Source organism: Pholcus phalangioides, unplaced genomic scaffold (assembly GCF_987345545.1).
Source record: "Pholcus phalangioides strain wild (caught in Gottingen) unplaced genomic scaffold, Ppha-v1.0 ptg000003l_1, whole genome shotgun sequence".
Lineage (NCBI taxonomy): Eukaryota > Metazoa > Arthropoda > Arachnida > Araneae > Pholcidae > Pholcus > Pholcus phalangioides.
Genome location: NW_028301596.1, coordinates 39,863,348 through 39,888,621, shown reverse-complemented (window position 1 = coordinate 39,888,621; position 25,274 = coordinate 39,863,348). Strand labels below are relative to the sequence as shown.

Genomic DNA, 25,274 nt, shown 5'->3' with positions numbered 1-25,274 from the left:
GTTTATAAAAAATATTTTCGAAAAACCTTTGTCAGGGTCACTGCTCCGTGGTGCCCTTGACGAAGATTGGAGGTGCACCAGGGTGTCGCTGTGAACAGTTTGAGAACTCCCTGACCTAATGTAAAAAACCCACTGCAAAGAACTGAATGAGCACGCATCAATACACCAACACCTCCCTCAAAAAAAGGGTGGCGATGAGCCACGAGCACACACATTTTGAGAATCCGTTGAATATTTCTGAAATAATATAAATGTACTATATATAATCATCACTTGTTAAAGCAGAACTCCGGGTGTTATTTGTTTATTTCTCACTACAACACATAAGTGGTTTGTTTGTTTTTGTCGCACCACTGCCACTTTCTGCACACGAGGGCTAATTAGACCGGGACCTACAATTTATCGCTGAATCCGAGCGGCAGGATTGTTTTTTATACTCATTGAGAGGTTGGTGCGTTAAGCCCTTGATGGGGGGACTCCCTGTGGTAGCAATTTTTTTTCCTACGGTCATGCCACTGTTTTTGTTGTACCCTGTGTCAGGAAAGTTTTCTGACAAGAACGAACCGGGTACCGAACTCGCGACACCGCTAAACATCCTTTGGTACTTTAGGCGAGTATCTTATCAACCTGGGCTACCGTGCCCACCATAGGTGGTCTACGCAGGGTCATCTTACGAGCATCAAAGGGACTTTTCCAAGGCCCTTTACCTGTTCAGAAATTCCTTCCACTCTCGAAAAATTTAACTGGATCTCACTTTCATGAAGTCCCTTTTGCACCCGATGCACCTGGATCAGGCCTGGAATTGTCCATGTATTACGAGGAAAGTTTAAAAGTAACTGAAGTATATAATACATATAGTATTTCAGAAAAACAAAGTACCCACGAAACGTTGAGTCTACTCTTAAAAAATTATCTAGTGTGTTTCAATTAGCCCTCTATCTGAGGGCTTGCGATACTTTCTAATATTAACTATGGCGTAGTGGGGCCAGCACTTGCCTGAAGGCCCTCTGGTCAAATTACAAGGGGAAAAATCCAAGAACTTATTAGTCCAGAGAGTTCTCAAACTGTGCGTTACCGACCTTTGTCGGGGGCACCGCGGAACATCCCAAAGGTTTTTCAAAGAGATTCTTCGTTAAACTGCTTTGGGAAGCCACTGGTAAGCATTGATTGAAGTAACGGGGCACCACGGAAGGGAAAAGTTTGAGAACCCCTGCGCTAGTCTGTACCATTCATCACTCCACATATTTCCATTCTTCTCTGATTTGTTATAAAACACATCGCATGAATTTATTTCACTAGAAATAAATATACGTATGCTATGCACAATTCCTTTTGAAGTTTTTCAACTTCGAACAGAACTCCCCTTTAAATAGTATCTCAAGAGGAAGCCGGTGGATAATAAAACATAAAAAATATTTCAATCTATTCATACACCTGCCACTTTTACTTCGATTCGAAAGATAAGCAGTGGCATTACAAACACGCCTGAGATACTTACATAGATTACGGACACAACAATTTCTGGCTCACACTAATTCGTTTGAAGCCAGTGGTTCCTAAACCTTTTTGGATTCAGGCCACCGTCTGCTTGTGTGTCTGCAATCTAGTAGTATGTGATAACCCCTGCGATGGGGCATCATGATGGATTCATCCCGGTTTAAACCCCACTAGTGGCACAGTGTAAGTTAACTGGAACGAGTCTTTTTTTTTTTTTTCAATTTCTAGGTACCAATGCTAACCAATCTTTCGTTTGGAAAGCCTTCCCGCAGAGAGCAGGCAGGCTTTTACCGTGGTGTTTGCATAACACGAAACTTCAGGCATCTGACAGTTTACTTATCTAATATGGAAGACAGATGGCAAAACTTCTCGAACTGAAACCATGCATAACTATGACATCATATATACGTTATGGTCACACACAATATGAGAAAGAACTTTCCGGCATGCATTAATTTAATAAGAGTGTAATATCATAAAAGCGATTAAATGTGGAAAAAAAAGCAAGGAGATTTCTCTGTACTTTGGAATAATTATCGTTGAATAATTTTAGAGAGAAAATATATATTTATTCCTTTTCATTTTATTCTATCATTTTTTATATTTTAATCAAAATTTTTTTTCAAATTACCTTTTAGGGTGACTTCCCAGTTGTTTTTGGTGTTTGCATTTTTATAAGTACACAAAACATAAAATGGAATTTACATTTTTTTTAAATTAATTAAAAAATTAAAATACATTAATCAGTTGAAAGGTAATTAATTTAATTGGAAAAATAACATCAACTGAAAACAAAATAAATTTGATTTTTTTTTAAATTGGGAAATTTAAAGTTCTTTCCCCCCACTAATGTATAATTTTAAGTTTGCGCCTTCAGCACGAACAAAAAAATGGCGCCTTTCACAATTTCGCTCCCCCATGGACCAAAACCTGGCTACGCCACTGGTCACAATATTTCTATTTGAACCATTAAACGGCGCAAATAGTCTGAAAAATACTTTAGTGTATGAACAAGAGAAAGATTTCTCCGTTTTTGCCTGGATCACAAATCATGATTTGATAATCATCAATAAGCACTTGGAAAAGCCTTCTAAGCTCATCTATTGGTGATGGGAGCAGTTTAGCAATTTCTTTGTGGCGTTTAGACAAAATTAGTTTTTGCTGATTTTTTTTATTATCAATACATTTTTGTTATTTTGTTTAGGATCAAAACTTTGACCTTGAAACTTTTAGATTTTTTGAGACGAAGGTCGTGATATGTAGTTGAAGATCAAAATTCCAGCAATTCATCCTCTATAATCCAGCACACTGTCCATTGAAGGGGGAAAAAAAAACAAAACTTGATGGATCTAATGAGTAACAAAACCTCTTGACAAATGGCTGCCAGAGGAACTAAAAATCCGATGATTTATTTATTTGCGACGGAAATCCCGCCAGAGATGCTATTTATAGCCTGTAAGTGAGGAAGGCGAAACTAGAGTTGAGTTCTTATCGTTTTGAGATTCCTTTGTTCGTTTATGCGTTTCAACTATGCTGAGTAACCATTCAACTTTTTTTTTGTGAATCCATAGGCGGAGATAGACTTGGAAGTCTTGGGGGGGGGGGGATCACGATGATGATGTCAATTCATGTATACATATATACGCTAAATCAATGGACTCCACCTTTGACGCTGGGGGCAATGCCCATCCACGCCCCCCGTATCTCCGCCCCTGCGTGAATCAGCCCATCATACCAAATCTACAGGAACTTCCTAAATTTTATGTGTTAATTTTTTGGCACACGAGTTCAATTACGTGTTCTTCCGTTGCAAGATTTTATAGCAAATACTCTTAAATAGTATAAATCTTTCTATACTTATATTTCTAGATATTTCGTCTATTTATTTATTTTTTGCATTTTGGTTTCATCACTGGCTCGACTTCACCCTGAATTAAGATCTCAATTTGCTGATCTATTTAAGCATGGCTTCGTCCAAAATTTTCAATGGCCTCACATCTTCATTTGCTTGTTGGACTAATATTTGATTCGTTTTTTGAAAATAGATGCCTTTATTAATTTTTACAGAAATTTTGATTATCAGGTGAAATTGAACACCTTCGTTTAGAGTAATTTTGAATGGCAATGGAGAAAACGAAATGCTCTCCTCAAACACATGACTGAGGAAAAAGTTTCAATGAGATTAGAAAAGTAAATAACTTTGCACATATCAGGCGTTGTAATCCTATACTCGCCTTTTGTACCAAAGGATGTTCAAAAGTGTCGCGATTTCGATACTCAGTTAATCGTCCTTTCTTAACGCAGATGTACCACAGAAACGACAAGATGGCTTTCAGCGCTCTTTGATATAAAAATACATTGATATTGCTATAAATTTTGTATCTTACTAACCGGGCATAGCTCTGGTCTATCACCGCTGAGGAAATCATCTACCATTTTACCGTCCTGCAGTGGCACAAAGGCTCGCCCCCCAACCGAGGGGTTAGTGCAACAATCTCTGCGAAAAAAATGCAATTTGTGGAATGACTAAAAATAAGAAAGTCTAATTAGTACTTGTGTTCAGATGACTATTGTTGTGCGACAAAAGGATCAGAACATCCCTCATACTCTCAGTCCGATGTAATGAATTCCTCAATTTTTTTTTTAATTCTAACGAAAACGAAAGTCAAATGCGTATTTAACGAAAAAACCCTCGATTTTACGAAGTTTTTTGAACTATCCGTAACTTTTTTTTCTTATTTCTCGTCGCACAAAACCATAATCCGAAGATTTGATTTCACAATTGAAATTCAGCTATTCTTTAGAGACAAACAAAAGTGGGGAGTGGAAATCTGTTCCTTTTGAGTAAAGGAGGTAATGAAGCCTTCTAGAGTACGCACGGGAAGGTTTCAGTGGCCGATCGGTGTACACCATACGTTTCCCAACCTTTTTTGTCCCATCTCCGCCAACTTGAAACTGTAAAGTAGAATTTTGTAGAATGTCCCTTTTCTCGAAGTTTCGACAGACCTATAAATAGTAGGGAGTTGTGAGATTTGATGCCAGATTCCAGAATAGACTCTCGATGAAAAGTCAGTTGTGATTGAATTAGGCGAGAAAGTTGTTAGCTCTGATTAGCTTGTGAATACGTGTATAAATTGCAGTTCTATAAATAAATCTGTGTTTGTCCGTCGAACCGCTTGTTTTTGCAATCTCGAAGTCTTGTGAAAAATTATCCGGAACAATATTATACCCGTAGCTTCTACCGCTCCCTGGAACATTCCATCGCCTCCAAGGGGGCTTTAACGCCCACGTTAGGAATCACTGGTGTACACCAATACCATAAAAAAATTATACAGTTCGCATGTTTAGAATCAGTAAAGAAATAGTTACTTCAAAGTTTGTTTTCTGTCATGGAAATGAATGGCATGTCATCTGAAGAGAGCTTTTGCGGTTATAAAAAAAATGGCAGTTTCGACAGAATTTGATAAAAATATGGACGTAATAAAAAAACTTCTATGGTGTAGAAGATGCAATTTTTTCATGCATCTAGAATTTATTAAGTTTATATATATATATATATTTTCAATTGGTGTCAGAAATGAGTTAGAACGACAACCCCAAAGCTTTTAAAACTTGCGTTTCAAGTGTGTTTACGCACACTTACGTGTTTAGTGAGGTGTAGCAGAAGTAACAACTGCCAAAAGAGTAACAGTTTTATCAACTACCAAAAGCAGGTGGTCCAGAAGTCGAAGTCCGATGCGCCATCCCATGCCCTCCCAATAATATATATATATATATATAGACTGTATAGAGCAAACAAAATGGTGGTTCTTCGAAAGTCTTATAGATGACATTCGTGTTGTAGGAAGCATTTTTTGTTGCACAAAATTATTTTAAAATGTGGTTGACGAAAATTTGAGCTGGTTATCGCTTAATTTTTGTTCTTTGAAAAAAAAAGGCTTTCATTTATTATGTTCAATTCTGAGAAATGCGTTATTGTGCCTGAGAGCCTCATGCTTTCATTCCGGCTACAGCAGTACCCAATTTTTTCGTGTCGTGGGCCCTTTGTTTATCAAAAGTTTTTCCCGGGTGCTTCAGAAAACAGGCACAATTGCAGAACGGATAGATTTGTAAAGTAACCCGTGCGGAAATTGAGTTGTTGAAAAATTGAGATTTTCACCAATTTTTTGTTTTTGTGAAAAACCTTAGTGAGACATTCTGTTCCATATTGTGCCGTAGGGGGTGGCTACTTCTGTTGTAGCCTCTCAAAAATCAGCACAGTTCCCTCTACTATAATTACATAGCACTTTTTAACCGAACATACACCTCGTACATATTCCTCTGAATTCCTAGCGAATCGGTACATGTTGTGTGAGTGTATGTATATGCATGGCCCTGGCGTATTTCTGTCAGAGTTGTGCCTATTTCGTGTTATTGCTAGTGCTGACATGTGTTCCATATTTTGCAGTAAAGATGGGTAAATGCATGCTAGAATTTTAATGCTAAGTATTATGTTGAAGGTCTGCTTGCTCTCTGCGAAGACTTTTTCAAACGGGAGACCGGCTCGCGTATTCGCGCCTTGTGAAAACCGCATAAACCCAAAAAAAAACAAAACAAAAAAAACAAAAACAAACAAACAATTCTAACTTGCTTATCAATTGGTAATCGTTACCGTCGCAGCAATAATCCAGTGGTGGTTATGCTAGAATTTGAGAGAGAGAAATGTTATATTTCCCAAAGAATATTGTCTGTATCCCGTTATTTTATTTAGCTCATGAAATGAAATTACCGATGATGGATTCTTTCTCATACACTTTCACAATTTTCGGGCGTCATTTGACTGCTGTATTTCTCACCCAGATACCCATGAGCGCTCTTTTCTTAACCCGATTTGGCTGCTGCCAACCACGAGACCCGGCGAATCCTTGACAGGGCGCCAATTTTTTTATTATTCATTTTCTTTCTATATTTTCTTTCCGTTCAAGCCAGAAACCATGCCACTAGAATCCTAGAACAGTCAGGTCGTTGATCTAAAACGTTGCTTTTCATAATACTAGTGGTATGTGTCTATTCATTTGTTTCCCCTCTTCTAGAAAGAAAGAGCCAACCACTATAGCAGTAATTTTCCAAGTGAAGTTGATCTGACCCTGTCCGTTTCTTGGTAGAATAGGAATGAAATTGTCATTACATTTGTTACATTTAGCACGGCATCCTTTTTAACCTCGTAGAATTCGAGCTTCTATATATACAGTACCAGACTATGGGATGTAATATACACGTTATCGGAACATTCGGAACGTACGAATGAGGAAAAGAACGGAATTCTCTTTTGAAAGTGAAGTTCTTGTGGATTTTCGTTTGTTTATTTTGTTTGCTCTTATAACGTTCCTCGAAAAAGAAAAGTTTATTGCTGGCCTTGAGAAGCGCCATAAGCGTTAAGTTTGAGTTCGCGCGCATGTGCTATTTTTCTGACTTCTCTTTAGCTCATTTAACTTAGCTTTCAAATACATTTCTTAATTCTTTGTGCTGGGAAGTTTCGGGATATTTGACACGTTTGAATAAAGAAATTACCTTTATTCCAGGTAAGGCATTTACCTATTATTACTTTTGGTTTTAAATAATTCAGATTTGTTTGTTAGCCCTTTGTTTTCATTGGTCAACCATCAATTGATTTATCAATTACTCAAGTCAGTTATCCAGTAATCGTAAAATTTGAGTATGAATTTCTGATTACGTGAGTCTGATTTCTCTCATTCAAGTTCATCGTATTTTTTGTCAAATAAAAGGGATGGCAATGTACACTGTGTATCATGAAAAAATTGACAGATTTTGAGTCTGAGAATTGACAGACGTTGTCGTATTGCACGAAGTAAGAGGATAATGATTTTAATTTCATGTCACAGTGCTGCCGAACAGGTCCTCAACCAACACCTATAGCAGAAAGCCTCTGCACGAAGCTTTGATGTCACTGAAGTCGTCCATTTCATCTGCAGCCATTGGATATAGCGGGCCAACGTATGCGAAATCTTTACCTTTTTTTTGCAGTTACATCCAATGACCATTTCGCTGCGTCTTTCTGATATAGGTGTTGGCTTAGGGCACCGGACCGCTTATAAACAATTCTTACATTTCTAGCTACATTGTGAAAATTTAGCGCATCGTGATTGGCCGAAATGAGTGATGAACCATTACGTCACTCCTGGTGAAATTTTTGCTGGCGACGTTTAACAATATATGCATTTAATTGTGCTGGAATCCAACATTCACCGTTGGAGTAATGGTTAAAGTACAAGACTCATGTACCGAAGATTATGTGTTCGATTCGGTCTGAAACCCATCCAATTTTTTTTTCCATCTTTGCTGTCATTTATTTATTTACTAAAAAATGTTTCCACTTTTGTTTCTGATTTAATCAAATGCCGTTCACGTGTATAGAGAAGACAATAATAACGGCTCGCGAAACTGGGCCCAGCTATCATTTACTGATTCAATAAAAATGCTTTCCATTTTTCGTCAATGATTTTTGAAATTCAGTTTCGCTCAAAACTCGTGACGTGACGTCTTGTTAGCTTTTTTGCTCGCAGTAACCAATCAACGGTGTGCTAATGCTTCCTGTGTTACTAATGGCCGTATTCACCGACGGCTGTTAACATGCAAGCGCCTGCTAAAACGATGGTTATTTGGAAATTAATATAATTTCTTTATTCCGTTCAAAATGGAATTCTTTTAAGAAGCTAATTTTTTTCTCAACTATCAATATAACTACCGCCCAATATAAAGTTCGTTGCCGTGGAACGATGAGTGTAGTTATAACGTGCGTCGATTGTATGTACCGTACTACACTGCGTTGTGCGGTGCTAATTATTTTTAAACAAATTATTAATATTGCGATTGTAAGATTACGACTCTCCGTTACTTAATACGTATTTATTTTTTCCGCTAAAATAGGTTACCGCATCAGTTTCATTCTGTAGTGACCCTGGGGGTAGCTGGCTCAAGATAAGGAATCTTCATGTTGTAATTTTGGGAATGAATTAAACTCTAATAAGTCGAAATATAAATGCTCTTCATAGAATGAAAGTGTAAACTTCTAAAGCGTTTGATGCTAGATCGCGTGGGTAGTCTGGCTTGTGTTGCATTAGTGAATTTATCAGTCAGCCACAAACACCCGAGAGCGTTGACCTTCATTTCTATGAGCGATATGACTGACTAGTGCATAATGAAGACGGGGGAAAAAGATGAAATGAAGCTGGATTAGTCACACAACATATTACAGTGCATTCACATCGCATAAACAGCGAGGTTAATATATACACAGTATAAATTTCGGACTGACGAAATGTTTCAATTCTTTCTTTTCTTATGGTGTGTTTGTTCTTTAAAAATTGTAATAATTTCTAAATTGTATCAAAGGGTCAGTAATTGTATTTTCGATCACATTGAATTTTGGATTCCAAGAGGCGCCAAATTTATCAAAACTTCTGAAATTTTTTATTGCTTTAATTATATGTCCCTTTTCAGTTTTATCTGCTGTGTTACAGAATGACGAGAAAATATAGGATCAGTGTTTCAGTTTGGAAATCGGAACAGAGTTGCGTTGTTTAGATGGAAGCTAAAATAGGTTACCGCATCAGTTCCATTCGTTTCATTCTGTAGTGACCCTGCATATTTTATGAACGAAATGGGCTAATTACCGTACATTCGCTGCTGTGGCATAGCGGATCTTCGATCACGGCAAACCTTCAGGCCGTGAAAGTACCATTTTAACCGGTTGACGTTGATTGTGAATACATAATTTGACTCTCTTAAGTTATCTATTTCTGTGAAATTACCTTTACGTAATTTTTTCGTTTGCCCTCGATCTGTATAATTAGATAAATGGATTCCAGTGATGAAGCTTGCAATTGAAACTTTTTTGTGAAAGTTTGTTCGAGTGGAAAAGCCAATTAATAGCCTCCAGTCAGATTCAATGATCATGAAAATCATATTGCATTGGTTTTTTTCTTCTGTGTTCAAGAGTTTCGTTTCACTGAATCGTTACGAATCCTGATTCACAGTTTATCGTTTTGGATGAGTTATGATGAAATTTCATAGTTGTCCTTGGGAAAGTACTAGTTCAATGCCTGATAGATAATGACAAAAATTCACCTTTTCATTTTTTTAGTGATAGACCTACGTATTTTTTTTATTCTGCCTCTCCCCCAAGATTCAAAATAGAAAGATTGATGACAACGATATTTTTTCCTGAATGAGTGAAAAAAAAACACATTGTTCGGAGTTTTCATGACTGCTGTTAGGTGCAGTACATGGGATTTCTGAGCTATGAGTGATGATTTGTCAAACTGTAATGTTGCGACGTTCTCGCTTGTTGCAGAGACCACCTTGTAACATCAGTTGAATGTGAAACGTGAGGAAATGATTTTTTCATACAATGTCCAATAGCTCTATAATTGTTCTAATATGCGCGTCTATGAAAATTTCAATGGCCGGTTGAAATTAGTCATCAGTTCTAACTTTTCATGAATATGTTTCTGTGAAAATCCCAGCTATTGCCCTATAATACGTTGTTTAACCTGTGTTATGTATACACGCGAATAAATAGTTGTGTGAATTTTTAAATTCAAAATGGAATATATTTTTCATACTGACATTATTTGTGAAATATACCAAGCATAAAAGAGGGGCAAATATAAACTGTATGCTTTGTCGTCCATGTCATCTTCAGTCCTGAGTCGTTGCGTAACGGGTTGTGTGAATCGCTTGAAGTCGAGCAACTGCGATGAGTGTACCGTTCCGTTTTTTGCGAAATCAATGCGCTTCGGTGCGTTTCGTCGCCGATCCGTATTATCATTTAGTTGGTAACTCGCATTGAGTGCACAGCCTCCATCATGTTGAATAGCTGTAATGAAAGGCCTGATTTCCATTGGTAAGTCAAGATTTATACTCTCAAGAAAGACTTAAATTCTAGTTAGTATACAGGGTTTTGCTTGTTCATTTAGCATATTTGGATTTTTCGCTTTCCCATAGTGTGAGATATCAACTATTCTGAAAAAGTAATTAAAAAAAAAAATTTTTTTTTCCCTTAGGAGAACGATATATTTCAGTAAAATCTCGAGATAACGATGCTCTGCGGACCAAGACAAAATACCGTTGAGAGATTTTCGTAATTGATAGCAGCAGTTTAACATTAGACTATTATGCATTTTCAAACAAGACTTCAATATATATCGTTGTAGAGGGATTTATCGTTATATCAACTATTATTGTAGCGAGGTTTCACCATCCGAATTTTATGTGATCAATAGCGTTTTTCAACTTGATAAAAGAATGAAACATGATTTCTGTAACGTAGGGCTCCTTCAGAAGCCGGTTCTGTCATCAGTAGCTATAAATATTATTCGAGGACCTTTGGCCTGAATCTCCAAGAAATTTTATAACCATAGCGTAACGTGCTGTGTTATGAAAGAATATTTTAAGTTGAGGAATGTGGACTTTCACGGCCTACATCATCTTCCGGGTTACAGACCCGTGGTCAAAATGAAAATTTTCCAATTATTTCGTCTACATCAGTGGTTCTAAACCCTTGGAAGCCCGCTGCCTTGTTGATTTCTTTTTGTGAGTGGAAGCCCCGGCCATAAACACAACTAATGGGGAAAAAATGGGGTAACGGCAAATTACTCAAGGCCGGTTTTATTGATGTCAGAGCCCGTTTCTGGGCCGCGGCCCGGCGGTTGAGAATCACTGGTCTACATTTCCAGTAGCGGTGAAGTGATTATGGATTATGCCGAGGAGATTACTCGTCACCACCGAATATGTCTATCGTAGATGTAGACGTAATGTTTGGAAAAATTCTTTGGACCACGGTTCTATAGCCCGGAAGCTTCTTGGTTATCTTGAATTATTTTCTCTGATGTTGTAAAAAAAGTTATGGTAAAAGTGTTAATACTTCCCCCAATTCCCTTTTGACTCATCAATCTCTAGCTTGTGCGAAAATTATTTGAATCATTTTGTACAGCTCTTTCGTTTGGTTAGGGAAGTTGATGTTTATTCATGGCTCTCCTCCTCTCGATCTCACAGTAGCAGAGATTTTTCATTCCTATCTCCCGCACATGAAATGCTTCAAACCGCTATTGCTATTTCTAGCTTTGTTGAAGAGAGAGTGAAAATAGGTAGTCTCTGCTTTATTATGTTTATGGGAGCTTCAACATCTGCCCATTCAAAAGGGATGATTGGATGTTGCCTGTGAAGGGCACTCGCAGTCCGCCTGGCGACCACTGAAAGAGAAGGGGACATGAGTTCGCACTGGCTTTCATCCTTCATTTTGCTGAGTTATGTACAGCAGAACTCGCCACAAACCCTTTGTGTGATTATATAGAAACTTTTTTTTACTGTGTGCTTTTTTGCAAAGCTGCTTTGCTTTTACGAAATTTTCTTTTAGTTCGTCAGAAGCTGGTTTTTCCAAGGTTTTCAAGTATATTGATACATTGTAAGTGATCTCCGTTAAATTTTTTGAAATTGTAAAACGTAGGTTTTGCAACTTTTTGGTGAATCGTTTAGTATTCGCATTTGAAACATTAATCGTGTTCTTTTAGTTTGCTGCTACGAATAACTAGAAGTACATATCAGTATTTTGTTTTTTTCTTTGTGAGGAGATTGTGCGAAGAAAACGCACTTGAAACGTTTTCGGTTTATAATTTACATTGTTAGTAATTGATATATTATGGTTGTTGAGAAATCTTTTTTATGGGATTTCATTTTTATAGGTGTTTTGTAGATAATTGTCATCGTAAAAATACGTTTTTCCGTGGCTAGTTGTGTGCTTGTCTTGAAGATACCGGTTCGTTTCTGAGAGAGGAACAGGATATATTTTTTCCCCCTCCCACAGATATCTCTATACCTCTATTCCATCATTTTTTTTGTTTTTTTTTCCTCAAAGATAAATCTCCCGCCAAGATTGAACAGACTGTCTTCTGACGTCAGGGTATGGAAATCCGCCTCTTCCCTTTGCAGGAGAGCTAGGGAGGAGGAAAAACATGTTGCCTACTTGGCAAAAAAAAAGGAATTGTATGTGCCAGGGAGTGTAGCGTACGTTTGTATAGTGCTATTATTCAGCTGCTACGTGCTAGCCGGTCTTTTTCATAAACATTCCCGCCAAAACGTTGAAAAGTGAGCTTAGGATACTGCTGTATATTGGTTGCTGAGATTATTTGTTCATTCTTATGATCAATGTCGTTTTTCCTGGTGAACATTGTTGATTAGGATTGTAAGTGCTTATTTTGTTTATTTTATTTTGTGGCACTTGTCTTTTAAAGTAGGCACTTGCTCAGTTATGGGGAAAAATGCAGTATCCCGTTTTTAAACCCTGACAAGATTTTTTGTGCTTTTATGCCTTGATTTTTTCCCCCTCTTTTGTCTGTATTGCTTTGATTCCTGATGGGCCGCATGTTTATATGCAGCTATATGTTGCATGTGGTATCGTGGTTATGATTTTTTTCCCTCCAAAATTTATATTGCTTGAGCGATTAAATTTTTCATTAGGAACCAGTGCAAACATAACTGAATGACAACTTTGAAAAAAAAATACAACTTACATTACAATTTTTAAGGTTTTAATTTACGAGTGCTTTGAGTATAAGACAGATTTGTGCCCCTTTCAACATCGTATTGAAGTCATGCCCCCCCCCCAAATGTGAGGAAGGCCTTGGCCTTGTGTGTTTTTTTTTTCATACTGCAATTGTTAACAATCAATATAGGAGGCCCACTAATAGTCTTGTTCCGAGAGCCATATAGGATCCTTTCTGCCTAAGTAAAGGGGGGGGGCAGTGCCGTCTCAATGCGTGAGCCTACCCGTTCATCAAGAGAAGAGGGGCCTCACAAAAGTGAGATTTTGTTGAAATTTTCTATAATTTACCTGGTAGGGCCTCGGAAAAACTAGTTGGCCCGGGAGCCCATGTGCATGCACTCATTTGAGTCCCATATTTTCAAATGTCTACTTCAGAAACATTGATTGTCTCGTCAGTCGAGTGTTTTGTTAAGAAAGATGGATTACAATTACTTATGATGACTGATGAGGCTGTTGAACTTTTTTTCTGGTACAAAACACTTCTTATTTCTGCGTTGATGGATTTTACCGTCACGAACTATTAGATTTACACTATTTACATTGTTTTGCCGCTGAGGAAGATGTCACCACGTGTAATGCAAAGAATGCGTTCACGAAGAATTGGTGGGGGGGGGGGGGAGGATCTCATTGCGTTCTTTTTTCCAATTCATTTTACTGGGAATTGAAACTCGTGCTTTCGCCTTACACGACCGATGCCTCGGATTTACAAGATTCTGCTTCTCTCACGCTTTTTCTTATTCTTCTATACGTCCTGTAAGCGATTGCATTTATTATCAGCTGGTCTTGTCAGTCGAATTGGGAGCATCACACACTAAGAATTTAAAAAAAGTTTTCGCCCGAGGAGGGGGGGGGGGTGAGAAAACCGTAGTCATGCACTCCGATCACGTTCCAGCAACTGATGTAAAGGATGTAGGGGTGAAAACGAGCACTGGAATAATTCCCTTTTGATCTACCTTCACTTTCTTAAAGAGGTGTATAGACCTCTTCCCTATTTTTCTTCAGTAATTGATTTAGACTTGATCGAAAATATTGGTAGGCTTACGTTGCTAACGTTCTTGCAGATTATGTTAATGACATATATTGCTCACATTCTTTTCTTATAAAAGCAACTTCAGACACACACAAAGAAAATAATTACATTGTTCTTTATTTATTTGGTAACAAAAACTAATTACCTTTGTAGCTTCCAAGTTTCTGTGTCACACCTCCAATTTTTTGTACTTTATGTAATATATTTTCTATAAATTTCAGTTTAGTGTGGTAATGTGTCTGTTGTGGGAAGAGATTAAAATTTGACTATACCAAGATTAGCAAGGCGTTAATACGTTTCTTGGGCAAATAAAATCTTGGCTTTTGAAAATTATGTGCAACATATATTTTTTCTACTTAGATATTAAGTAATTAACTAATGTAATTCAACATACTTATCGAATAGGTTATGACACTTGAGTATTTCGTTGAATACCTTTCCTTCTTTTCATGATGGAACATAAATGAAAATAATTACTCAATATATTTACTCTGTTAATTTTTTTCTTTAGATTCTTCAAAAGGAGATAGAAGCCAAAGGGAAATATGTTTCTGGACTTCTGAAGCTTTGTGAACACCTTGATGAAAATGATTCAGATGGACAACATTCGCCTTTGAGGTGGGATCCTGAGCGGATAAGACGAGTTGCCGATAACCTGCAACATCATTGGCATTCTATATGGTTACAGTCGTTGGAATGTCAGTATGTTGTGCAGACGCTGATAAACCAAATCGAAACTGTAAGTTTTGATTGATATGCTGGGTTAGCATAAATAAACCAGATTTTAAAAATTTAAAATTTCAAGACTTACTCATAGTATATCAGTGATACATAAAAATAAAGAACATTCAGAGTTTTTTTCAGTTGCAAATGTTTGATGTGTGAACCTTTTGTAACATGACAAACATCTAATCTGTAATCAAGTTCATTCTGCACATTTTGTAGTTTTACACTTACTGCAATTCTGATACGTTCTTTAAGTTCACTGTTTATGAACTACCGTGGCAGAAAACACTCAATAAACTTAAAGAACTCGTCAGAACCATCAAAAGTGGAGAAACAAAAGAATCAAGAACCATTAACCATGCAAAACTGCAAAGTGTGTGGAATAAACTTGATTACAGATTAGATGTTTATCCTGTTATGTGAAATGTTCACACATCAAACATTTGTAACCAGAAAGAAACCTTGGAATGTTTTTCTTTATTTACATGTATCATTGATTATATTATGTGTAATAGTTTTGACAATATATAAATTTTTTAAATCCGGTCATTCATTTATGCTAACCCTGTACTTTGATATTACTTGGATTAACATTGCTCAGGTGAACTTGTACCATTTCAATTGATTTTGTATTTAACAGGAAAATTCTGTCATCTTCAACTTTTGCTTCCAATGTAGAAGACAGATGACAGCACTTTTGAGCACAAAACACAAGTCTGACATCATAAATTAATCAAAGCCACACACATACACAAAACTCTGGCATGCACCAATTTATTAGAAATTCCCTAGAGGATTACAGTATATTTCAGGCTAAAAAAATATCATCTCTTTTCCCTAGAGGATTGTTTATTAGGTTCACATACAATGCAGCAGTAAGTCTTTGAATGAAGTCTATTCAACTTTTGAGCTAAGAACATGCTCAGAGCAATTACTTCAAGCAAAAGAATATTGCAACAATGCAATATTTCTGATGGAACACAATTGTTAATAAATTGCAAGTTCAGTAATTGAAGACTGGAATTAAAAATAAGAAAAGGCTGTAAGTGCTATTTTTTTCAAAAATAATGCAAGTTCCAATGCCAATGCAGTGGGATAAGGCTGAAAGTTCCCTGACAATTGGTTAGTTTGTTGTAGTTCCCACTAAGTTGCACTTGATGTATCTTCCAATACATTGGTTTTAGGGATGGGACAAATATATATAGTAATTTGGCCGAATATCAATCTCCTTAAAATTCATCATAATTGTAAATAAAATTGGTGTTTTTAATTGAAAATAAAACTATTGGTAATTTCAAATAATTGATAACAAAAAATTCATAATCTAAATTCAATTTTAATTATTCAATTTTACTTATGGAATTTATTTAAATATTAAAAAACTGGTAATTGAAAGATTTTTAGTGTCATGATATTCACAATCAAATTTAATGATATATTTTATTTTAATATTACTTACAGAATAAATTTATTTTTCAACACTTGTTACCATTTTTACATCTAATTAAGAAAATGTCGACCATTATTTACTGTGAGTCAGGGTTGGTAAAAAAACCGGTTTTTTTGAAAAAAACCAAAAACCAGTTTTTTTTTGGTTTAAACCGGTTTTTTTGTTTTAAATAGTATTAACATTAAAAACAATGAAATTTCTGAAAAATAATTCAAACTTCCAATAATTAACTAAAATAAAATGTTTATTAATGTAATTAACACTATTCCCAAGCTAATTAATCAATAAATATTTATTACATTTTAACAAAAACAAACTTTTGCAATTTAATTATTTTTTGCTTAACTCAATGGATTACTGTGTGTTTGAAAATTCTTTTAATGTTATTATTAATCATATAATATATAAAGGTTTTTCTCCAGTTACTTTCAGTATGCTTAATTAGGAAGCTATTTTGCAAAAAGTAATAAAAATTAGGTGAATATAATGTATTTAATGAAGCATAAATAATGCAGATCAATTAGCAATGATTTACGATATACAGGGTGATTATAACTAAGGTTCTGATTTCAAAACACTGTAAAAAAAGAACAATTGTCAGAATGACTTGAAAACTGACATGAATATTCCTGAAAAAAATGAAATTTTATTTGGTAAAGGGGGGAAAAATACTAAAAAATGTAAAATTAATGACATCATCCAACACCAACACTTGGGAAATTTGCTTGCAGAATAGAAACGATAGCCAGTCATGGCAAAATAATAACTTAATTATGGCATTACATGATTTCATAATTCATGGAAACATCACGAAAAACGAATTAATTGAGCAAATAACTACAACTTACTTAAGAAATGTTAAATATGTTGTCCACCGCGTGTTCTGGCTATGAGGTTGAAAGCACAAAAATTCTTGTTCAACAACAGAATCGGAATATGCCATGGTCATAATGTAGATGTGCTTGCAATTCAGCTTTATTAAACCAAATGCCCCCCCCCCCCCCGTTAATATTCCTGAGGAACTTCTAACATATAGGGAATGTGCTGGAGATTGCAATTCACCAAAGTTTGCAATCTGACCACACTGTTTATAACATTTTGAGGTACCCCCCCCCCCCCCCACAGCCAGAAGTTGCAAGGGTTAAGGTGCATCCTGCACAAATTGGGTCTTCAGCAGCTGCTTTGCTGGTATTTCAATGTGCATTTGATATAAGTTCTATCCACATACTGATGCTGTGGAAGTGCCGAAATGATGTGGTTGCACGTATATAGATTATACTGCTGGCCAAGTACAGCATCATCTACTTGCACATTCTGCACTTTTTTCTTTTGCGAAAGAAACTTCCATTGCTTCAGGAGTATCCACGCAAATTTTCAAGTCATTCTGATCAGTACTTATTGTATAGTTTTGGAATCAAAACTTAAATTATAATCACCCTGTATATAGCTGATTATTTTTCATAAATCTGTTACTACTATACAGTATAACCTTGATTAACTGGACTTAACAGTGTGTGTGTGAAAGTATAAAAAAAACAACTATTGAATATTAAGACTGGGAGAAATACAGTAGGAGATGTGCTACTTCTTATGGGAAAGAAAATGAAAATGTATGTGAGGTAATGTAACAACTAGTACACTAGTCTTCCTCCTTTAAGGACAGCTGGTGTTTTTATTCAATTATGGAACCACCTGCCCCTAGCATGATGGTGTCACTACTGTAGCTGCTGCTTTGTGAAGGAAAAAAGAAACCTGTGAGATAATGCACCACTAAATTTAGATGTGTGATGCAATCCTTATTCATGAATTTGCTAAAGATAGAACATCAGAATGTAGCCAAAGGTTAGAAAATGTAGGAATGAGAAATTTTTGCTTTTATATATAACGTTAAATGACTAAGGTACTTCATATGAAAATATATATATTCTGGAAACTTTTATGAGACTTTTTGAAAAAAACCACTTATAAAATCTTATGTCATTTAAAGATATACCATCAGAATGTACCCCAAGGATATAAAATGTGGTAAAAATGAAACATTTTGGCTAATAATGAACCAATATGATATTTTTTAAGGAAAAAAATGATATTTAGGCAACTTTTATTTGATTTTTTGAAAAAAACCAAAGGTTTAAACCAACGTGGTTTAAACCAAACAACCCTGCTGTGAGTTAGAAATAATTTAAAGTCATAAAGATTTATGATTTATTTTCTTATTTTTTCCTCTTTGAATGTGCTTTGCCCCTTTTGTCTTTTTCATAAGCTCAATACGTTTCTTGTCTAGGTACATCCTTCAGTTAGTGAGCTTGTGTGATTTGCAGTATTTTATTTTAAGTTTCATGTTTTACTTATCCAAGAAATTCATCCTGACATAACCCTTTTCACAGAAAGAGATGAATACACCATGCAATAAAATGTAATGAGTAAATTTTTAATTTATGTTAAAAATTGCAATTAATATAATTTCTTAAACCTAGTTTGTCGTGCTTAGATTTACAGATATTCTACAAATACCTAAGCATTATTTGGCTGAACTGAATATTCTGCAAAAGAGCCAAATAGTAGCCAGATATTCGTCCCATCTCTAATCAGTCTCCACTTCACATCCTGTTTTCCTCTGAATTTACATTTTGGCACTTACAGCCTCTATAAATTTTAGTCTTAGATTTTCTATGAAGATTCTATAAAGCAAAAGAAAAAATATTTTACTGTAGTTTTTTATATCGTGTAATGAGATATCATAAGAATAACTGAGAAAATGTTCTTATTTCAGGGAACGTCTGAAACAAAATTGGATAGCAGCTTTAATGAAGAACCCCTAAAGAAGTTCCCACGACTCAGTAATGATTGGGATGATTCTTTGTTATGTAGTAATGACCCTCTTATTGACATGAGTACTAGGTCAGATGAAGAGATATTTTCAGAAGATTCCGTTGTGAATAAAACTAGCAAACTGTTACAGAAGACTCCAGTTTTAGCTCTTGTTAAAGAAGGCAGAAGCCCAACAAATGACAAAGGCATTATGGTTGGAACTACAGGTATAACTGAGCTGAAAGCTGGGTGCAATGGAAACATCGGAAAGTTTGAAATATTGCAAGATGTAGGTTACTCCAGTGAAACTTCAGCCCATTTATCAAATGATGAGCAGGGAGACCTAACAAACATAGTTCTTTGTGACTGTGATATACATGCCAAACCTGTTACTGATCAATCAAAGGATCAATCTTTGTCTAGTCTTCCCAAAATAAACACAGATAGTACACAAAATTTATATCTATCCCCAGATAAATACCCTTCTATTCATTTGAAACGACATCTGTATTTTAGTGAAGAAAAACCGCTGACAGATTCCAAATTTACAAAAGCTGTGCCTGGATCATTTTACACAATGACATCTCTTGACCCAGAAGTCTCAGATGATGTGACCCAACACGAAATGTCAAGAAATACCCAGTCCCAGAAAATGGAATCCTCTGAAACACTCCTACCAGATGAGTTAAAAATCATTAGCCCTGCAACCAGCGTCAGTGAAGGCAATGAAAATTTAGATGAAGATCGTATATGCTCCAGTGATATCTCAAATAATGCTAATGTCTCAGACTCTCCTTGTAGTGTTCAGGCTTCGTCCAACTCTACCTTGAAACGATCAAAGAAAATGAAAAAAGCTGATACTACAAATGAAACAGCAGTTAATCAGAGTGAAAAGTCTAAGAGAACTGCCAGAGTTCGTGAATGGCTTGACAGTTGTGCATCAGAGAAATCATCCAAGTCTTGTCCAGAGAAAAACTGCTTGCCTGGTAAAGATGCCGTTGATAGCTCTTGTGATGCCAGTGGAGAATACACCACTGAATCCGATGGAGAAAAATCTGCTGCCACAGATGATGTAAATAATAGCTTATCCTTGTCACGATCATTTGCTGGTTCAGTTGAAACTGTAGTTCAAGTAGTAAGTGAAGAAGCAGTTACTAGCAGTTGTCAAATTGGGAGTTGTGGCCTTTCTCCAAATATACGATTGCGCAAGAAAAAGATGGATAGAAGAGACAGACCATGGAGTGTTATTGAAGGCAATCAAGTTTCTTCTCAGCCTCCTCGATTCACGCATTCAACTTCTGAAGGTGCTTTGAATGCTTTGACTTATAAGCAAGAAGAGAAAATTATACTAAGGTAACATAATTTTTTTGTCTTTGATATATTCTGGGTTTTTTTTTTTTTGATCAAAATAACTATTGATAGTTAAGAGCCGAAAGATCATACATAATTTTTATAACATGTACAAATTCTTGTATTGATAGTATGTTATACTAATTTTTGTTTTTAGGTATGTATATGTATAAAATATGTTATACTAAAACTATGTTAATGATTTAAATGTGTTTTGAAAAATTAAATATTTTCTGGCAGCATTTAAATTCATCATTAAAAATGAATATTTTTACTTATTTTATAGGTCAAAGAAAAGATGCTTAGGTAAAGAAAGGTTGTCATTGACAGATATGTCTGTTTCAAGTTGCCCTCCTGCCCGGACAAAGAAGTTTACGAAAATTTCACCCAAGTACAACAGACATTCAGATGGTTCAGATGGCTGTGGTATATCACCTGACAAATATGATTTCTTAGATAGAAGACAACAAAAAGTAGAAGATTCTGAGAAGAAGGTGGAATCTGCAACTACTCATTCAAGTGATCGGCATTCAGTGTCCAGCTTAAATTCTTCTTCTTCCAGACGCCATGGTCATCATAGAAACAGAAGGAAAACCAAATCGTCTCAATCTGATGTAAGATTTCTTTAATATTCATTTTTTTTTCGTGGCTCTGTATTGGAATGGTAAGCTCTATCGACTTTATTTTTCATCAGTCATGTTACCAGTTTCTTTTCATTATGTATGAGAAAATTTTTCTCAAATTTTGACAGTAAATAACTATTCATTATTAATTCAACTCTGAAAACAAATTCTCCTAAATGCACAACTGCCATTAATAGGTTGATTATTCACAATATTCTTTATCTCAATGTTTGAAAAAAAAAATCACTACTGACATGGAAATGATTTTAGCTTTACCTTCTCCCCTATAAATTTGTTGTATAAATTTTATTTTTTGGATAAATTAAGATGTTAAGTGATCAAAACTGTAAAACATTACAAAGTCCAAGAATTAACCACCCTACCGGAGAAAAATAACATAGCTTTCCGAGCTCGTCTTTGTATCTATAATCTTGAATTTATGTCTCAAAGTCAAGTATTGTGGACTCTGCAGCAAAAGAAAGAGATTTCATATTTATGTTGTTATAGATGGGGAGAGGGGGACGCATCATTATTAATTGCTTGATTATTAATAAGTTTTGTTTCCCCCATATCTTACAGATGGGAATTTTCTCTTGCGTTTGATTATGTGTTTCTTCCGTGAATTATTTTTTTTAGAAAGTAAAGACTATCAATTTTTAAGTAAAAAAAACAAATTAGTTGTTTTTTTTTCAACTTTAAACATTGTTTAAGTCTTGTTAAATTTTTATTTTGTTGATTTAATTAGTTCTATGCATTATTTAGAGTTCCACAAAGCATAAAAGCCAAAGTGGGGGAAGCTCAACTGAAAAGAAATGTGTTAAAAGAGACTCTATGGTTGCAAATTCGTCCAAAATCCCCACCAATAATACATCTTGCACAGAAGACCAAAGTTCTGTTTCAGATCAAGTCTGGGATGAGTATCAGGTATAACAAATAAGAAAAGCATAATGAAATGATTGTTTGCACTTGATTTTCAAATCTGAATGTTAATTTTCACTGAATTTTGTTGTTACATTCAAAATAACTGCATTGTGAAGATGTTTTTATTGGAATGAAAATGCTAAAGTTCTTACTTTAAAAATCTGTTATGATCTGGCAGCTGGACATTTCTAATCATCTGATTAAATTTTCAAAAATTAATTGCAAAAATTACTAGTTTTTCTTCTATATAATTTCTGAAAAATATGTGCGAAAGTGGAAATAAAATATAACCATATCCATTATAACTACAGTTATAAAATATAATCATTATAAATATAACCAATCATATGGAAATTTGTTTCATTGTATGCTAGATCACACTTGAATATGATGTCTGTTCAAATTATAAGTTCCTTCTGCCTAGTTTTTCTTTAGATGCAAGAACAAAAAACTTCTTCATATTTTTGCACGATTATGTAGTAGAACGATATCAAATTTGCTATCATAACAGTTTGAATAGTATTTTTAACTAATTTAAATAGGCTAGTCTGAAAGCCTTTTAAACACAGTTATCTGCATTAATCTGCATATTTATTTTTTTTAAACAGGATCCACTTTATCCAAGTGAACCTTACTCAGAACAAACAGCTGATGAGGAACAAGTGAAAAAACTCATCAATTTTGGAGATGATTACCGTGCTATTTTGGGAAGCCATTCAGATGCCTCTTCGGTGAAAAGTGTTTGCAAAGCAGCCACAAAGTCTCGTTTTAAATGTGTTCCATTATCACTGAAGGTAGTGTAGGAATGAATGTTTCCTCTCCTTTTCTTATATTTCTGGAGATACTAAACCCTATATTTATCACAACTTTTGATGTTTCTTTGAAAGTTTAAACAACCATATGTAAGTTTTACAAAAACACAAATTTATTATTTCGCAGGACTCAGTCCATCATGTTGATGTTCAAAATCCCGGATCAGATTCAGACTCTGAGGATTTTCAAAATATGTTAACTACTAGTCTCAAAGCGCTGCATTTTGTACGCAACTGCATTAAAGAAAATTTGGCTAAAGAAAATTTTGCATTGTCATCTGAATTTGTAAGTTACTTTCTTATTTTATTACGTCAGTATAGATTTTTGCACAATTTCGGGTTCTTCTGTTCTTACCTAGTTAACTTAAAAATTTTTTTTTTTGAAAAAATATATGTTATCAAATTTCTTTTCATCAGCACTGAAAGTCCAAAAATGATTGATAATTCTTTCTCGTCTACTAAGAAATATTGCATTTATTGCATGAAACTTATATATATTGAGAGTTATATATTCTGGTAATTTTGGTTCTTCATAGCAAAAAAAAGAAAAAAATTTGTACCAAGACTAAAAATGAAATAGTTGTCACCAGTGTCTGCCAATACGTATTTAGATGTGTGATTCGCTCATCAAAATTCTATGCTACTCCAAATTTTGTTGAGAAGGGGGAAAAATGCTCCTTTAAAAAAATTTTTTTTAATAGTTATTTCTGTTCTTCATTAAAAAAAATAACCCTCTTTTTACAAAATTATGCCTTCAAATTTTGGAGAGTAGTGAAATACTCAAGATTATTCTCAAGATAACACTAGTTGTGACTGAATTGATAAAATTTGTCAATGAAGTATTGATGCTAAAAATTTCACCTTATGTGTTTCAAATGGATGAAATTGACTTTGATAGTCATGAAATTCATTACTCATTACCAGGGTTCAAAAACAAGGTGGTGCAATTCCATTTTTTTTTATGCTTTTGTGTTGAAATCAATTTCATTTTTATTCTAAATTTTTGCTATTCATTTCAATAATTCTTAGGCTGAACTTGTTGCAACCTGCCAAACAAATGTGTGCCATTTATATGCTATTCATGAAGAGTTGACATCAAAATCGAGCTCTCAATCATTTTCTCCTGTAGACTTGCAAAACCTTCAAGGTCAGTGATATTTTGTTACTTTAAAATTTCAATTTGTTGAGGTATTTTTCTATTCATAGCATTTTGTTTCGTTTGTTGGCTGTTGAGCTTCCCGCCTTAAAATTGGAGCAGCATAGTATATAATAAAATCGTGCATTCATAGATGTACATAATTTTTCTGGTATTTGAGGCAGCTGAAGTATGAATTTTGTTTAAAATGCCGGGGGGGGGGGGGTGGTTGGAAACCCAATTCATGCAAGTATTACCAATCTTTTGCTCAGATGTTACGTGAAGTTTCAATTTGTGATGAAATCCATTCAAGATATAAAGAATCATACTTTTTAAAGTAATATATGGCATGCTTAAGTTGTAATTATTTCACTAATATGACATTAAATACGTTTTAAATTAGCTAAAATGTGTTAGATATATACTTCTTAGATCTATATCTCTTTAAGCAGTTTTTAAATTTTTTCTGATCTGCATTATAATTGCCACAGTAGAAATCACTTAACTTTCTAGAAATTACAACTTATTTTCAAGAAAAATATTTTTTTTTTTGTGATTGCATGAGCAGATAAATTCCCATCCCTTCAATAAAAATAAAAAACATGGAAAAGAAAAATATTTTGTTATTTATATGCCGTAAGCATAATTGTATACTAGCTGGAAGGGAAAGGAGAAACATCCCTTCCCTCCCTTCTGTTATCAGAATTTGAATGAAAGCTGACAACACCCCCCCCCCCCTGCAGTTGATTGACAGGACAGGTGGAGGGGGGAAACGTGTTATTAGGCAAAGATCTTGGTATAGAGCTATCTGGGCTTGGGATTGCTGTGATATGATAAGACGACTAGATATCTTGTGATTGGCAGTTGTAGGGGAATGAAAGAATGAAATGTACCTTATAGTTAAATATATTTGATAACCAGTCACAATTTGTTTTCAGTTCATTAATAACTTGGATTCACTTTAAAATCATGACTCTTAAGAGCAAGAAGATTTTTTTTTTACTGAGAAGTTTATAAATTTGAATGGGGTCATTTATTTGAAATGTTTTAAAAAGATTGTAGAATAGATTGATGCAGATTAACTCTCAAACACCTTCACCCTCTCCTTGTCTTTTGTCATCTAGTATGTATGCATCCTTCAATTTTTTGCTGTTTGTCTAAGACAGTGTTTCCAGAAGGTTCCTAGGTGATGATTTTGGGAAAAAGCTAAAATTAGAGTTATAGAATACAGCTAGAAGAGCCATTGCCTATACCAGAGGGGGGGGGGGTGGAAAGTGATATCTTCTGTGTTTGAGAAAAGGGACCGGGTTTGAAAAA

General features: G+C 35.0%; 1 protein-coding gene across 1 annotated transcript in view; it reads left to right on the top strand.

Annotated features, from left to right (window-relative positions):
* Nucleotides 1-25,274, top strand: part of LOC149088532 (uncharacterized) — an 88,414-nt gene that overhangs the window by 35,643 nt on the left and 27,497 nt on the right. The window contains exons 7-13 of the mRNA XM_089248060.1: nt 14,641-14,868; nt 19,079-20,469; nt 20,753-21,080; nt 21,852-22,013; nt 22,619-22,804; nt 22,950-23,108; nt 23,852-23,969. Coding sequence (XP_089104186.1) covers nt 14,641-14,868; nt 19,079-20,469; nt 20,753-21,080; nt 21,852-22,013; nt 22,619-22,804; nt 22,950-23,108; nt 23,852-23,969 — 2,572 coding nt within the window. The remainder of the gene's footprint in view (nt 1-14,640; nt 14,869-19,078; nt 20,470-20,752; nt 21,081-21,851; nt 22,014-22,618; nt 22,805-22,949; nt 23,109-23,851; nt 23,970-25,274) is intronic.